Here is a 15,161-nt window from a genome sequence, read left to right on the forward strand (position 1 = left end):
TAGGGGGGCCGTTAGGTGCGTTAGCATCCCTTTAACCAGGTAATGAGGGGGCGGGGCAGGGGCTGGCCCCTCCCCCAACACCTGGGCTCCCTCCCCGGACACCTGGGGGGTCCCTGGACAACGGGGTCCTCTGGGACGCGGCTCCTGGACACCTGTGGGGCCCAGGTGCTGCAACCCCCAAATATCGGGGTCCCAAAGGCCGGGATCCCCGAACACCTGGGACCCCAAACAGGTGGGTCCCGCACACCTGAGTCCCCACACTCGGGGTGCCCAGGTGTGGAGCCTCCAGGTGTCAGGGGGTCCCAGACACTCCCCAGATCAGTGGGTTCCAGACACCTGGGACCCCAAAATCTCTGGGTCCGGGCCGCAGCGGGGTGCCCAGGTGTGGGGAGTGCCCAGGTGTGGGGGGTGCCCAGGTGTGGGGGTGCCCAGGTGTGGGGGGCGCTCGCTGCCGTTACCTTTGTCGAGCAGCCACTCATCGACCACCCGCCCCAGGCGGAAGGGGATGCGCTGCCGCGCCAGCGCCAGCCGCTCGCTGTCCCCGCTGCCTTCGGAGGGAGGAGAAGAGCGTTACGGGGACACGGGGCCGGGCACGGGGACACCGCCGGGACCGGCACGGGGACATCGCCGGCGGCGGCACGGCGGCGGCGATGCGGTGGGACCGTGGTCGCAGCGGCTTCATCGGTGTCACCAAGATGGAACCGTGGTCTCAATGGCACCATTGGTGACACCAAGATGGAATCGTGATCTCAATGGCACCATCAATGACACCAAGATGGAACCGTGGTCTCAGCGGCGTCACCAAGATGGGACCTGGTCTCAGTGGCACCATTGGTGACACCAAGATGGGACCTGGTCTCAATGGCACCATTGGTGACACCAAGATGGGACCTGGTCTCAATGGCACCATTGGTGACACCAAGATGGGGCCGTGGTCTCAGTGATGTCACCAAAATGGGACCTGGTCTCAATGGCACCATTGATGACACCAAGATGGAATCGTGATCTCAATGGCACCATCGGTGACACCAAGATTGAACTGTGATCTCAATGGCACCATCAGTGACACCAAGATGGGACCGTGGTCTCAGCAGCTTCATTGATGACACCAAGATGGGACCATGGTCTCAATGGCACCATTGGTGTCACCAGGATGGAACCGTGGTCTCAGCGGCATCACCAAGATGGGACCTGTTCTCAGTGGCACCATTGGTGACACCAAGATGGGACCTGGTTTCAATGGCACCATTGGTGACACCAAGATAGGACTGTGGTGTCAGCGGCACCATTGGTGACACCAAGATGGGACCTGGTCTCAATGGCACCATCAGTGACACCAAGATGGGACCATGGTCTCAATGACATTGTTGGTGACATCAAGATGGGACCTGGTCTCAATGGCACCATTGGTGTCACCAAGATGGAACCGTGGTCTCAGCAGCTTCATGGTGTCACCAAGATGGGACCGTGGTGTCAGTGGCATCATTGGCATCACCAAGATGGGACCTGGTCCCAACGGCACCATCGGTGTCACCAAGATGGAACCGTGGTCTCAATGGCACCATTGGTGACACCAAGATGGGGCCGTGGTCTCAATGGCACCATTGGTGACACCAAGATGGGGCCGTGGTCTCAGTGATGTCACCAAAATGGGACCTGGTCTCAATGGCACCATTGGTGACACCAAAATGGGACTTGGTCTCAATGGCACCATTGGTGACACCAAGATGGGACCTGGTCTCAATGGCACCATTGGTGTCTCCAAGATGGAACCATGGTCTCAATAACACCATTGGTGTCACCAAGATGGAACCGTGGTCTCAGCGGCGTCACCAAGATGGGACCTGTTCTCAGTGGCACCATTGGTGACACCAAGATGGGACCTGGTCTCAATGGCACCATTGGTGACACCAAGATGGAATCGTGATCTCAATGGCACCATTGGTGTCACCAGGATGGGACCATGGTCTCAATGGTGTCACCAAGATGGGGCCGTGGTCTCAGTGATGTCACCAAAATGGGACCTGGTCTCAATGGCACCATTGGTGACACCAAGATGGAACCGTGATCTCAATGGCACCATCAGTGACACCAAGATGGGACCATGGTCTCAATGACATTGTTGGTGACATCAAGATGGGACCTGGTCTCAACGGCACCATCGGTGTCACCAAGATGGAACCGTGGTCTCACTGGCACTGTTGGTGTCACTAAGATGGGACCGTGGTCTCAGCAGCTTCATGGTGTCACCAGGATGGGACCGTGGTGTCAGTGGCATTGTTGGTGTCACCGCTGTGGGATTGTGGCTTTGCCATTGGTGTCACCATTAGCGTCACCATGGTGGGACTGTGGCCTCATCATTAGTGGCATCATTAGTGTCACCAAGATGGGAGCACGGTGTCACCATTAGTGGAACTCTTGGTGTCACCATCAATGTCACCATGATGGGACTGTGGTTTTGCCATTGGTGCCACCATCAGTGTCACAATGGTGGGACCATGGTCTGACCATTGGTGCCACCATCAGTGTCACAATGGTGGGACCATCATTACTGGCACCAATGGTGTCACTGTCACCATGGTGGGACTGTGGCCTTGCCATTGGTGTCACCATCAGCGTCACCATGATGGGACTGGCCTGGCCATTGGCGTCATTGTCAATGTCACCATGGTGGGACCGTGACCTCATCACTGGTGGTGCCATCGGTGTCAACCATGACGGGATCACGGTGTCACCATTAATGTCACCATGGTGGGACTGGCCTGGCCATTGCTGTCACCGTCAATGTCACCATGGTGGGACCGTGACCTCATCACTGGTGGCGCCATCGGTGTCACCATCAGTGTCAAATGTGACGGGATCACGGTGTCACCATTAATGTCACCATGGTGGGACGGTGGCGTCACTGTCAGCGCCATCGGGGTGTGCGCCCGTGGGTGTCACCGTCGGCATCGCGTTGGTGTGGCCACAGTGTCACCACCAGTGCCACCACCATGTCACCACTGGTGCCACCACGCCGTGACCACGGTGTGACCATCGGAGTCCCCACAGCCGTGACGCCCCTGCTGATGTCCCCAGCCCTGGCCATGGTGTCACCGGGGGTGGGGGTGGCCCTCGGGGGGTTTATGTGGCCTTTAGGGGGGCATTAGCGGGGGAGGGGCGGGGGGGTGGCCGTGGGACCCCTCGTTAGCGCTGCCTCGTTAGTGCCCTCGTTAGGGGGGTCCTGGGGGTGTCCCCAAGCACCCGGGGTGACCCCGGGGGTCCGAAGGTGCCGTGGGGGGCTTGGGGGGGCTCTGGGTGCTCCGGGGGTGCCCTGGGGTCCCTACAGGTGCCTTGGGGTGTCCCAGGGTGTCCCTGAGCACCCTGAGGTGCCTCGGGGTGTCCCAGGGGTGTCCCTGTGGTGTCTCGAGGTGCCATAGGGGTGTCCCCAAGCACCTGGGGTGTCCCTTGGGTGTCTGGGGGAGCCCTGAGTGGTACCTGGGGGTACCTGGGGGGTCTGTAAGAGACTTGGGGGTACCTGGGGGGTACCTGGGGGGTCTGTAAGAGCCCTGGGGAATATCTGCAGGGTCTGTAGGAACCCTGGGGGTACCTGGGAAACACCTGGGGAACACCTGGGGGTACCTGGGGAACACCTGCAGGGTCTGTAGGAACCCTAGGGGTACCTAAGGAACACCTGGGGAACACCTGGGGGTACCTGAGGAACACCTGAGGAACACCTGCAGGGTCTGTAGGAACCCTGGGGGTACCTGGGGAACAATTGGGGGTACCTGGGGAACACCTGGGGGTACCTGGGGAACACCTGGGGAACACCTGCAGGGTCTGTAGGAACCCTGGGGGTACCTGAGGAACACCTGGGGGTACCTGAGGAACACCTGCAGCGTCTGTAGGAACCCTGGGGGTACCTGGGGAACACCTGCAGGAACCCTGGGAACACCTGGGGGTACCTGAGGAACACCTGGGGAACACCTGGGGGTACCTGAGGAACACCTGTAGAACCCTGGGAACACCTGGGCCGTACCTGGGGGTGTCTCTAGGGGCCCTGGGGTGCCCGGGGCGCGGCGGGGGGTACCTGGCGGGTAGCGCTCGTGCAGGGGGCCGCCGTCCACCTGGAGCGTGGCGTTGCCGCCGCTGCGCGTGAAGCGGACGACGTGGAAGCGCCCATCGCTGACGGCCGCCCCCCGCTCCTCCAGCGCGATGTCCTCGGTGCCCACGTTGAACAGGACCCCCACGGCCCCCTGAACCTGCGGGGTGGGCAGGGGGCACGCTGGGTACCTGCCCCACGGACGGACCACCCCCTACCCCCAGGCAATGACCCCCAGCCCCCCCGAACCCCAATTTCGGCCCCTCTCACGGTGCAGGAAATCCCCAAATCTGGCCCCTAACAGGAAGCCACAGAGCCCCCCCCGTACCCCCAAAACCGCCCCTGGACCCCAATTTTTCCCCTCCTGCAGAGCTTCAGGATGTCACCAAATCCAGACTTTAGCAGGAAGCCCTGGAGCCCCCCCAGGACCCCCATTAAACCCCCTGCACCCCAATTTTGTCCCTTCTTCTGCTGTGGAGCTGCGGGAAGTGACCAAACCGGGCCTTGGCCAGGAGCCCCCAAATCCCCCTGGCCTCCCCAGGACCCCCATGAACCCCCCCCAACCCCAAATTTATGATGTGGAGCTGCAGGAAAGCGCCAAGTCCAGGAACCCCTGGAGATCTGAAGCTCCCCAGCCCGCCCAGCACCCCCGTACCCCAAATTTTGGGCCCCCCCTTACAATGTGGAGCTGGAGGAAGTCTCCGAGCTCTCCATACACAGCAACCCCCCTAAACCCCCAAACCCCCAAACCCCCAAACCCCCCTGTACCTCCAGCCCCTCCCAGCCCCTTCCAGCCCCCCCAGCACCCCGTACCCCAATTTTTGGGCCCCCCCTTACAATGTGGAGCTGGAGGAAGTCTCCGAGCCCGGCGGCGCTCTCCACGCACAGCAGCACCCCCAGATCCCCTAAACCCCCAAACCCCCAAACCCCTAAACCCCCTGTACCTCCAGCCCCTCCCAGCCCCCCCAGCACCCCGTACCCCAATTTTTGGGCCCCCCCTTACAATGTGGAGCTGGAGGAAGTCTCCGAGCCCGGCGGCGCTCTCCACGCGCAGCAGCACCCCCAGACCCCCCTAAACCCCCAAACCCCCAAACCCCCCTGTACCTCCAACCCCTCCCAGCCTCCCCAGCACCCCCGTACCCCAATTTTTGGGTCCCCCCTTACAATGTGGAGCTGGAGGAAATCTCCGAGCCCGGATGTGCTCTCCACACACAGCAACCCCCCTAAACCCCCAATCCCCTAAACCCCCAAACCCCCCTGTACCCCCAGCCCCTCCCAGCCCCTCCCAACCCCCCCAGCCCCCCCGTACCCCAATTTTTGGGCTCCCCCTTACAATGTGGAGCTGGAGGAAATCTCCGAGCCCGGCGGTGCTCTCCACGTGCAGCAGCACCCCCAGACCCCCTAAACCCCCAAACCCCCAAACCCCCTGTACCTCCAGCCCCTCCCAGCCCCCCCAGCGCCCCCGTACCCCAATTTTTGGGTCCCCCCTTACAATGTGGAGCTGGAGGAAGTCTCCGAGCCCAGCCGTGCTCTCCACACACAGCAACCCCCCTAAACCCCCAAACCCCCAAACCCCCAAACCCCCAAACCCCCCCTGTACCTCCAGCCCCTCCCAGCCCCTCCCAGCCCCTCCCAGCCCCCCAAGCACCCCCGTACCCCAATTTTTTGGGTCCCCCCTTACAATGTGGAGCTGCAGGAAATCTCCGAGCCCAGCCGTGCTCTCCACACACAGCAACCCCCCTAGACCCCCAAACCCCTAAACCCCCAAACCCCCTGTACCTCCAGCCCCTCCCAGCCCCTCCCAACCCCCCCAGCACCCCCGTACCCCAATTTTTGGGTCCCCCCTTACAATGTGGAGCTGGAGGAAGTCTCCGAGCCCGGCGGCGCTCTCCACGCGCAGCAGCACCGCGTCGCGCTGCCGGGTGCTGAAGCCCAGGGCCAGGCGGTCGGCGCGGGTGCTGGGCCGGTCATTGGGGGGCCACGTGTAGGTGATCAGGGCCCCCCCCTTGCCGAAAATGTAGGTGGTGCCCGCTGGGGGGGCAGAGAAAAACGGGGGGTCAGGGGGGCAAGCGGAGGGGGAGCTGAGGGCAGGGGGGCTCAGGGGGTACGGGGGGTGCGGCACTGAATTTGGGGGTCCCGGGTTTGGGTATGGGGGGTGTGGCACTGAATTTGGGGGTCCCGGGGTTTGGGGGGGGACCCTGAGTGCACGGGGGGGGTCCAGGAGGGACCCCGGAGTTTGGGGGTGACCCCGAGTCTGGGGGTGGGGGAAGTCCAGCGTTGGTGGGGACCCCCGAACTTGGGGGGGGTCGCGGCATCCGTGGGGGACCCCGAGGGACCGGGGGGGGCTCCGAGACTTGGGGGGCACCTCTGAAATTGGGGGAGGGGCTGTGGGACCGTCAGGACCCCCAAATGTCCGGGGGGGTCCCTCTTGTCCCCTCCTCAGCACGGCCTCACACAAGGGCTCAGGGTGTGCAAAGCCATCGAAAACACACCCAAAAACCACCCAAAACAGCCAAAAACACCCCAAAAAAACCCCAATAAACTCCAAAAACCCAAACCCAGCCTGAAGCACCCCAAAACCAGCCCGAAGCACCCCAAAACCAGCCCGAAGCACCCCAAAACCAGCCCGAAGCAGCCAATCACACGAGCCTGCAGGGACACGGAAGCGGCGCAGACCCCACAGGGCCCCCCCAAACCCCACCCGGCCCCGGCACGGGGGAGGAGGAGGAGGAGGAGGAGGAGGAGGAAGAGGAAGAGGGGGAGGAAGGTTGTTCCAGGTTCCCGAGGCAGTGAGGAGGAGGAGAAGGAGGAAGAGGAGGTGACAGAGGAGAAGGAGGAGGGGGAGGGGGAGGAAGGCCAGGCTGAAGCACCCGGGAGCAGCTGGGGAGGAGGAGGAGGAGGAGGAGGAGGAGAAGGAGGAGGAAGGCTGGCTGGAGTTCCTGGGAGGAGGAGGAGGAGGGGGTTGGGTGTCTGTGAGCAGGAGGAGGAGGAGGAAGAGGAAGAGGGGGAGGAGGAAGGCTGTCCCAGGTTCTCAAGGCAGCGAGGAGGAGGAGGGGGAGGAGGAAGAGGAGGAGGAAGAGGAAGAGGGGGAGGAAGGCCATCTGTGTCCCTGTCATCGTGAAGAGGAGGTTGAGGGAGCCTGAGGCTGAGGAAGAGGATGATGATGATGATGATGATGATGATGATGATGATGATGATGATGATGATGATGAGGGTTTTGGGGTCCCTGTGAGGAGGAGGAGAGGGAAGGTTGATGAGGAGGGTGATGAAGGCTCACTGAGCTGGCCGTGGGTGAGGAAGGGCTGGTGGATGGCCCTGGGGAGGAGGAGGAGGATGAAGGCGATGGTGCTGAGGGTGATGAAGGCTCATCGTGGTGCCCACTGGTGAGGAAGGAAACAGAGGTGATGGCGATGGGGAGGATGAGGATGAGGATGAGGAAGGTGAGGATGAGTGGGATGAGGATAAAGATGAGGAGGATGAGAAGGATGAGAATGGTGCGGGTGATGATGAAGGCTCACCAGGGCGCATGTGGTTGATGGTGATGGGGAGGATGAGGGAGGTGATGATGAGGATGAGGATGATGGGGAAGATGAGGACAATGATGATGATGAAGGTGAGGATGAGGAGGGCTCACCATGGTGCCCGCGGGTGAGGAAGGGCGCGCGGTTGATGGCGATGGGGGGGATGAGGAAGGTGAGGATGAGGAAGGTGAAGATGAGGATGATGAGGAAGGTGAGGACGATGATGGTGAAGGTGAGGATGAGGAGGGCTCACCGTGGTGCCCGCAGGTGAGGAAGGGCGCACGGTTGATGGCGATGGGGAGGATGAGGAAGGTGAGGATGAGGATGATGATGAAGGTGAGGATGAGGAAGGTGAGGATGGTGATGAGGAAGGTGAAGATGAGGATGATGATGAAGGTGAGGACGATGATGAGGATGGTGAGGATGAGGAGGGCTCACCGTGGTGCCCGCGGGTGAGGAAGGGCGCGCGGTTGATGGCGATGGGGAGGATGAGGATGATGATGAAGGTGAGGATGATGAAGGGTGAGGATGAGGAGGGCTCACTGTGGTGCCCGCGGGTGAGGAAGGGCGCGCGGTTGATGGCGATGGGGAGGATGAGGAAGGTGAGGATGATGATGATGAAGGTGAGGATGAGGATGAAGATGAGGATGATGGGGAAGGTGAGGATGACGATGATGAAGGTGAGGATGATGAGGATGGGGAAGGTGAGGATGGTGATGATGATGAAGGTGAGGATGAGGAGGGCTCACCGTGGTGGCCGCGGGTGAGGAAGGGCGCGCGGTTGATGGCGATGGGGAGGATGAGGAAGGTGAGGATGATGAAGGTGAGGATGAGGAGGGCTCACCGTGGTGGCCGCGGGTGAGGAAGGGCGCGTGGTTGATGGGGAGGATGAGGATGATGATGAAGGTGAGGATGAGGATGGTGATGATGAAGGTGAGGGTGAGGATGAGGACGATGATGATGATGAGGAAGGTGAGGATGAGGAGGGCTCACCGTGGTGCCCGTGGGTGAGGAAGGGCGCACGGTTGATGGTGATGGGGAGGATGAGGAGGATGATGAAGGTGAAGATGAGGATGATGAGGAAGGTGAGGACGATGATGAGGATGAAGGTGAGGATGAGGAGGGCTCACCGTGGTGCCCGCGGGTGAGGAAGGGCGCGCGGTTGATGGCGATGGGGAGGATGAGGAAGGTGAGGATGATGAAGGTGAGGGTGAGGATGAGGAGGAAGGTGAGTACGATGATGAGGATGAAGGTGAGGATGAGGAGGATGAGGATGATGATGAGGAAGGTGAGGATGGTGAGGATGAGGAAGGTGAGGACGATGATGAGGATGGTGAGGATGAGGAGGGCTCACCGTGGTGCCCGCGGGTGAGGAAGGGCGCACGGTTGATGGCGATGGGGAGGATGAGGAGGATGAGGATGATGATGAAGGTGAGGATGGTGATGAGGAAGGTGAGGACGATGATGAGGATGAGGGTGAGGATGAGGAGGGCTCACCGTGGTGCCCGCGGGTGAGGAAGGGCGCGCGGTTGATGGCGATGGGGAGGATGAGGATGATGAGGAAGGTGAGGACGATGATGAGGATGGTGATGAGGAAGGTGAAGGTGAGGATGAGGAGGGCTCACCGTGGTGCCCGCGGGTGAGGAAGGGCGCGCGGTTGATGGCGATGGGCGCCGTGCCGTGCCGCCCGTGGAAGTGGTGCACGTGGTGGGTGGTCGAGAGGCTGGAGGAGACGCGGGCGGGGCGGGCGGGGGGCACCAGCACCCCCAGCACCCCCAGCACCCCCAGCGCCCCCAGCGCCAGCACCCCCAGCGCCCCGGGGCCCCCCCGGCCCCCCATCGGCCCCTCAGCGACCCCCCCCCATCCGGCAGCGCCGGGGGGACCCCGCGAGGGGGACCCCAAATGGGGGGAGGAGCCCCCGGATGGAGATGGAGGGAGGGGGGAGAGGTGGGGCAGCCCCCGGGTTTGGGGGGGGCAGGAGGGGGGGGAACCCCCAAATCGGGGGGGTGAACAAAGAGGGGGGAGCCCCCAAATCGGGGGGGTTGAAGGAGAGGGGGGAGCCCCCAAATCGGGGGGGTTGAAGGAGAGGGGGGAGCCCCCAAATTGGAGGTGAAGGTGGGGAGGGAGAGGGGACCCCCGAAATGGACGGACAAGGGGATGGGGGAGTCCCCAGATGAGCGGGGGAGCCCCCAAATGAAGGGGGTGGTCCCCAAATGAGGGGCTGGAGGTGGGGGGAAGGAAGACCCCCAAAATGGGGGGGGGGGGGAAAGGAGAGGGGGAGACTCCAAATGAGGGGAGGGGGAGTGAAGGGAGAGGGTCAGAGCCCCCAAATGGGGTCTAGGAGGGATTGAACCCCAAAATGGGGGGGGGAGGAGGTGGGGGGCTCCCAAATTGGGGGGTGGGAGAAGGAGAGGGGGAGCCCCCAGTTAAAGAGGGGTGTGAGAGCAGGGGGGGACCCCAAAATGTGGGGCTGGGGGTGAAGGGAGGGGGGCGTCCCCAAAAGGGGGGAGGGAGGAGGGTGAGCCCCCAAAATGGGGGGAAAAGGGAGAGGGGGAGCCCCAAAAGGGGGTCTGGAAAGGACTGAGCCCCAAAATGGGGGGGAGGCGGTGAGGGGAGGGGTTGTGCCCCAAAATGAGGCCCGGGGGGGTTCCTTAACCCTAAAATGGGGTTTGAGGGGGGGTTGTGCCCCAAAAGAGGGTCTGGGGGGTTGCTGAACCCCGAAATGGGGCTGGGGGGGATCGTGAGCCCAAAATTGGGATGGGGGGGGCTTAAAATCAGCTCAAAAATGGGGAGGGGGCGGCAGTCCCAGCTCAACCCAACCTGAAGTTGGGGAAACCCCAAATCCCCCCGAACCTGGGCCTGGAGTCACCCCACAAGGGCCGGGGGGGTCCCCGAATCTCCCCCCCCCCGTGGGGCTCAACGAGCCCAAAATCCACCCACGGGGCTGGGGAGGGGCCCCGGTTCACCCCGAAAATGGGGCTGGGGGAGGCCCTGAGAAACCCCAACCCCCCCAAAATAGGGCCGGGGGGGCCAATCCACCCCCTCAATGGGGCTGGGGGCGGCAAATCCCCTAAAATAGAACCGGGGGGGCCCGATCACCCCAAGAGGAGCGGGGGGGGGGCTGGATCCCCTGAAATGGGGCTGGGGGGGGCCCGAATCCCCCCAAATGGGGCTGGGGGAGGCCCAAATCCCCCCAAATGGGGCTGGGGGGGGGATCGCCCAATCTCCCCCTAGATCGGGGCTGGGGGGGCCCAAATGGCCCCAAAATGGGGCTGGGGGGGGCGGCTCCCCCCCCTAAAAAAGCGGCGGCGCCCCCAAAGGGCCCCGGGGGTCCCGACCCCCCCTGGGCTGCGGGTTTGGGGGGTCCCGAGCGCCCCCCCCGCGGGGGGTCTGGATCCCCCCCCCGGGGCTCAGCGCATGCGGGGGGGGGGCGCGGGGGGGCCCCGGGGCGGGGGGGGCCAGGGCGGGGGGGGCGCGGGGGGCGCTCAGAGGGGGTCGAACATGGTCCGGGGGGGGCTCGGGGGGGGGGATGTGGGGCTGGGAAATGGGGGGGGGGGTGCGGGATGTGGGGTGGGAGCGGGGGGGAGGGGCCGGGGGGGGGGATGTGGGGCAGGAGCGATGCGGGGGGGCCGGGAAATGGGGGGAGGGGGGAGATGGAGCGGGGGGGGGCGATGTGGGGCCGGGAAATGGGGGAGGGGGCGATGTGGGGCGGCGGGGGGGGATGGGCGGTGTGGGGCGGGGGCTGCGGGAGGATGAGGATGAGGATGAGGATGAGGATGGCGATGGGGATGAAGCGGGGGCTGTGCCGGGGGGCTCTGGCCTGGGCGGCGGCGGCGGCGCGGTGGGGTCGGTGGGGCCGGCGGGGCCGTGGGGCGGCGGGGCCGTGGGGCGGCGGGGCCGTGGGGCGGTGGGCGCGGGCGGCCGTGGGGCGGCGGCGGCGGCGGCGGCGGCGGCTGCTGCAGCGGGAGGGGCGGGGGCGGGGGAGGGGCGGGGGGAGGGGCCGGGGGGGAGGGGCCACGCGCGACCCACGAGGGGGAACCCACGGACCCCCCGGCGGGGGGCGGGGGAGCCCCACGGAGCCGCGGGGCCGCCCCACGGGGAGGCGCGGAGCTGCCCCCGGCCCCGCGGGGACCCCACGGGCACAATCGGGGGTCGGCGCCGCCCCACGGAGCCCCCCCGCGACCCACGGAGCCCCACGCGGGGCTGTCCCCGTGCCCCACGGCAGTGCCACCCCCGGCTGTCCCCACGGAGCGGCCCCCCCGTGTCCGCGGACAGGTGTGGGGCAGGGGCCGGGACTCACGGGGGGACACGGCCACCCCAGAGGGACACGGGTGTCCCACGTGTGCCACCTGCCCCGCGTGGGGGGCCGTGGGGACACGGGGCCCTCGGGCAGGGGACAGAGCCACCCCTGGGCCAGGGACACGTGTCCCTCGTGTCCCTCGTGTTCCTCGTGTCCCTCGTGTGGGACCCCTGGGGGGACACGGAGCCCTCGTGCCAGGCCCGGGTGACACGGGTGACACGGGTGACACGGGTGACACGGGTGGTACAGGTGGCACGGGTGACAGGGGTGACACGGGTGACACGGGTGCCACCTGCCCTCCTTAATCACCACGGGGACACGAAGGAGGTGACGGAGCCACCTCAGCTGGGGACACTTGTCCCGCGTGGGGGGGGTCACACAGCCCCACGCCCACCCCGAGCGAGGGACACGCGTGTCCCCTCCCAGGGACAAGGGCCACCGGCCCCCTCTGCTCATTCCTGGGGGGTCCTGCGCTCCCCTGGGACCCCCGAGCCCCCTGTGTGTCCCCTCGTGTCCCCCTGAGCCCCCCAGGTCCTGCTGAGCCCCCCAGATCCTCTCTGTGCCCCCAAATCCCCCTGAGCCCCCCAAATCCCCCTGAGCCCCCCACTCAATCTGGGCACAGCTGCCCCCCCTGAGCCTTCCTGAGCCCCCCAAGACCCCCGGGCCCCCCAAAAGCCCCCAAATCCCCCCTGGCCCCCCACTCACGCTTGGCACAGCCGCAGCCCCAGGTTGCCCCAAGCCCCCCTGACACCCCAAATCTTCCCTGGCCCCCCACTCACGCTCGGCGCAGCCTCTCCCCAAGACTTCCTGAGCCCCCCAAGCCCCCCAAAATCCCCCAAATCCCCCCCGGTCCCCACTCACGCTCGGCGCAGCCACTCCCCCAAGACTTCCTGAGCCCCCCGAGCCCCCCAAGCCCCTCAAAGCCCCAGCCCCCCACTCACGCTCGGCGCAGCCGGGCCCCCAAGCCCCCCAAGCCCCCCAACCCCCGGCCCCCCACTCACGCTCGGCGCAGCCGCTCCCCCAAGACTTCCTGAGCCCCCCAAGCCCCCCAAACCCCCCCATGGCCCCCCACTCACGCTCGGCGCAGCCGGGCCCCCCAAAAGCCGTCATGCTGCAGTCGCAGGTGAAGCCGTCCCACTGCTGCAGGCAAACGCCCCCGTGGGCACACGAGTCCTCGGCGCACGTCGTGCTGGGGCCTGGGGGGCACCGGGCTCGTGGGGACCCCCCCCGGCCCCCCCAAACCCGGCCCTGCCCGTGGGGGGGCTCTCCGTGGGGTTTTGGGGCCTTCAATCCCCTCCTCCCCTCCCCCACGCCTTTGTGTCCCCCCCCCACCCCCACCAGGGGTTGGGTACCCCCAAACACCTCCTTGTGCCCCCCCCACCCTGTGCCCCCACCCTGAGCCCCCTTCCCACCCGTGCACCCCCCCACAACCCTTTGGGAAACTCCTGACACCCCAAAAAAAGCCCCAAATACCCCCAGACCCCTGTGCCCCCTCAGCCCCCCCAAACCCCCCTTCCCACCCCCCCACGCTGCAGCCCCCAGACCCCCCAGACCCCCCCGATTATCACAGTCCCGACCCCCCCCGCCCACCCCTCACACCCTGCAGCCCCCAGACCCCCCAAACCCCCCCAGTTCTCACCATCGCAGCCCCCCCTGCCCCCCACACTCTGCAGCCCCCAGACCCCCCAGGTGCCCCCTATTCTCACCATCCCAGGCCCCCCCCCAAGCCCCCCACACCCTGCAGCCCCCAGACCCCCCCCAATTCTCGACCCCCTGCCCACCCCCCACATCCCAAAGCCCCCAGACCCCCCTGGTTCCCCCCATTCTCACCATCCCAGCCCCCCCTGCCCACCCCCCACACCCTGCAGCCCCCAGACCCCCCCCAAACCCCCCCAGTTCTCACAGTCCCGACCCCCCCTGCACATCCCCCACACGCTGCAGCCCCCAGACCCCTCCAGTGCCCCCCCAATTCTCACAGTCCCGACCCCCCCTGCACTCCTCTCACACCCTGCAGCCCCCAGACCCCCCAGACCCCCCCAGACCCCCCGTGCCCCCCGTTCTCACCGTCACAGCCCCCCCTGCCCACCCCTCACAGCCTGCAGCCCCCAGACCCCCCCAGACCCCCCAGACCCCCCCATGCCCCCCGTTCTCACAGTCCCGACCCTCCCTGCACTCCCTCACACCCTGCAGCCCCCAGACCCCCCAAACCCCCCCAGTTCTCACCATCGCAGCCCCCCCTGCACTCCCCCACACTCTGCAGCCCCTAGACCCCCCCAATTCTCGGTCCCCTGCCCACCCCCCACATCCCAGACCCCCCAGACCCCCTGTGTCCCCCATTCTCACAGTCGCAGCCCCCCTGCACATCCCCCACACCCTGCAGCCCCCAGACCCCCCCAGACCCCCCGGTTCCCCCCATTCTCACCATCCCAGGCTCCCCCAAGTCCCCCACACTCTGCAGCCCCCAGACCCCCCGCACCCCCCGTTCTCACCATCGCAGCCCCCCCTGCCCCCCACACCCTGCAGCCCCCAGACTCCCCAAACCCCCCCAGTTCTCACCATCGCAGCCCCTCCCACACGTCCCCCACAGCCTGCAGCCCCCAGACCCCCCAGACCCCCCCAGACCCCCCCGTGCCCCCGGTTCTCACCGTCGCAGCCCCCCCTGAACACCCCCCACACCCTGCAGTCCCCAGACCCCCCAGACCCCCCAAACCCCCCCAGTTCTCACCATCCCAGCCCCCCCAAGCCCCCCAGACCCTGCAGCCCCAAGACCCCCCCAATTCTTGCCATCCCAGCCCCCCCTGCCCACCTCTCTCACCCTGCAGCCCCCAGACTCCCCAAACCCCCCGAGTTCTCACCATTGCAGCCCCTCCCGCATGTCCCCCACACCCTGCAGCCCCCAGACCCCCCCGTACCCCCCCGTGCCCCCCGTTCTCACCGTCGCAGCCCCTCCGCACGTCCCCCACGCGCCTCAGGGCGTCCCCCAGCAGGTCGGGCAGGCGCCCGTTCAGGTCCAGCGAGGCCAGGCAGCCCCGGAACCCCCCCCGGGAGGCCACGAGGCGCGGGAGGCGGCCCAGGAGCCCCGGGCTGACCCCCCCGACGTACAGCTCACCTGGGGGGGCACGGCGGGGTCACCTGCGGGCTGAGGGGACACCCCCCTGCGGGTACCCCGCTGGGGTGACCCCTCCCATCTACCCCAGGATGGTCCCCACAGCTCTGCCCTCCCCCAGGTGTCCCCAGGTGTCACCGAGGTGTGTCCCAG

General features: G+C 66.0%; 1 protein-coding gene across 13 annotated transcripts in view; it reads right to left on the minus strand.

Annotated features, from left to right (window-relative positions):
* Positions 1-15,161, minus strand: part of NRXN2 (neurexin 2) — a 51,329-nt gene that overhangs the window by 7,642 nt on the left and 28,526 nt on the right. For 7 of the 13 annotated variants that reach the window (XM_072920362.1, XM_072920363.1, XM_072920359.1 and 4 more), the window contains 5 exons: positions 14,838-15,011; positions 12,979-13,098; positions 5,931-6,112; positions 4,070-4,241; positions 459-548 (listed from right to left, as the gene is read on the minus strand). In XM_072920362.1, coding sequence (XP_072776463.1) covers positions 459-548; positions 4,070-4,241; positions 5,931-6,112; positions 12,979-13,098; positions 14,838-15,011 — 738 coding nt within the window. Of the gene's footprint in view, positions 1-458; positions 549-4,069; positions 4,242-5,930; positions 6,113-9,227; positions 10,716-12,978; positions 13,099-14,837; positions 15,012-15,161 lie in introns of those variants that run through there. The other 6 variants (XM_072920367.1, XM_072920365.1, XM_072920366.1 and 3 more) reach the window with 3 other exon arrangements.

The sequence above is a fragment of the Taeniopygia guttata genome, chromosome 31 (genome assembly GCF_048771995.1).
Source record: "Taeniopygia guttata chromosome 31, bTaeGut7.mat, whole genome shotgun sequence".
Lineage (NCBI taxonomy): Eukaryota > Metazoa > Chordata > Aves > Passeriformes > Estrildidae > Taeniopygia > Taeniopygia guttata.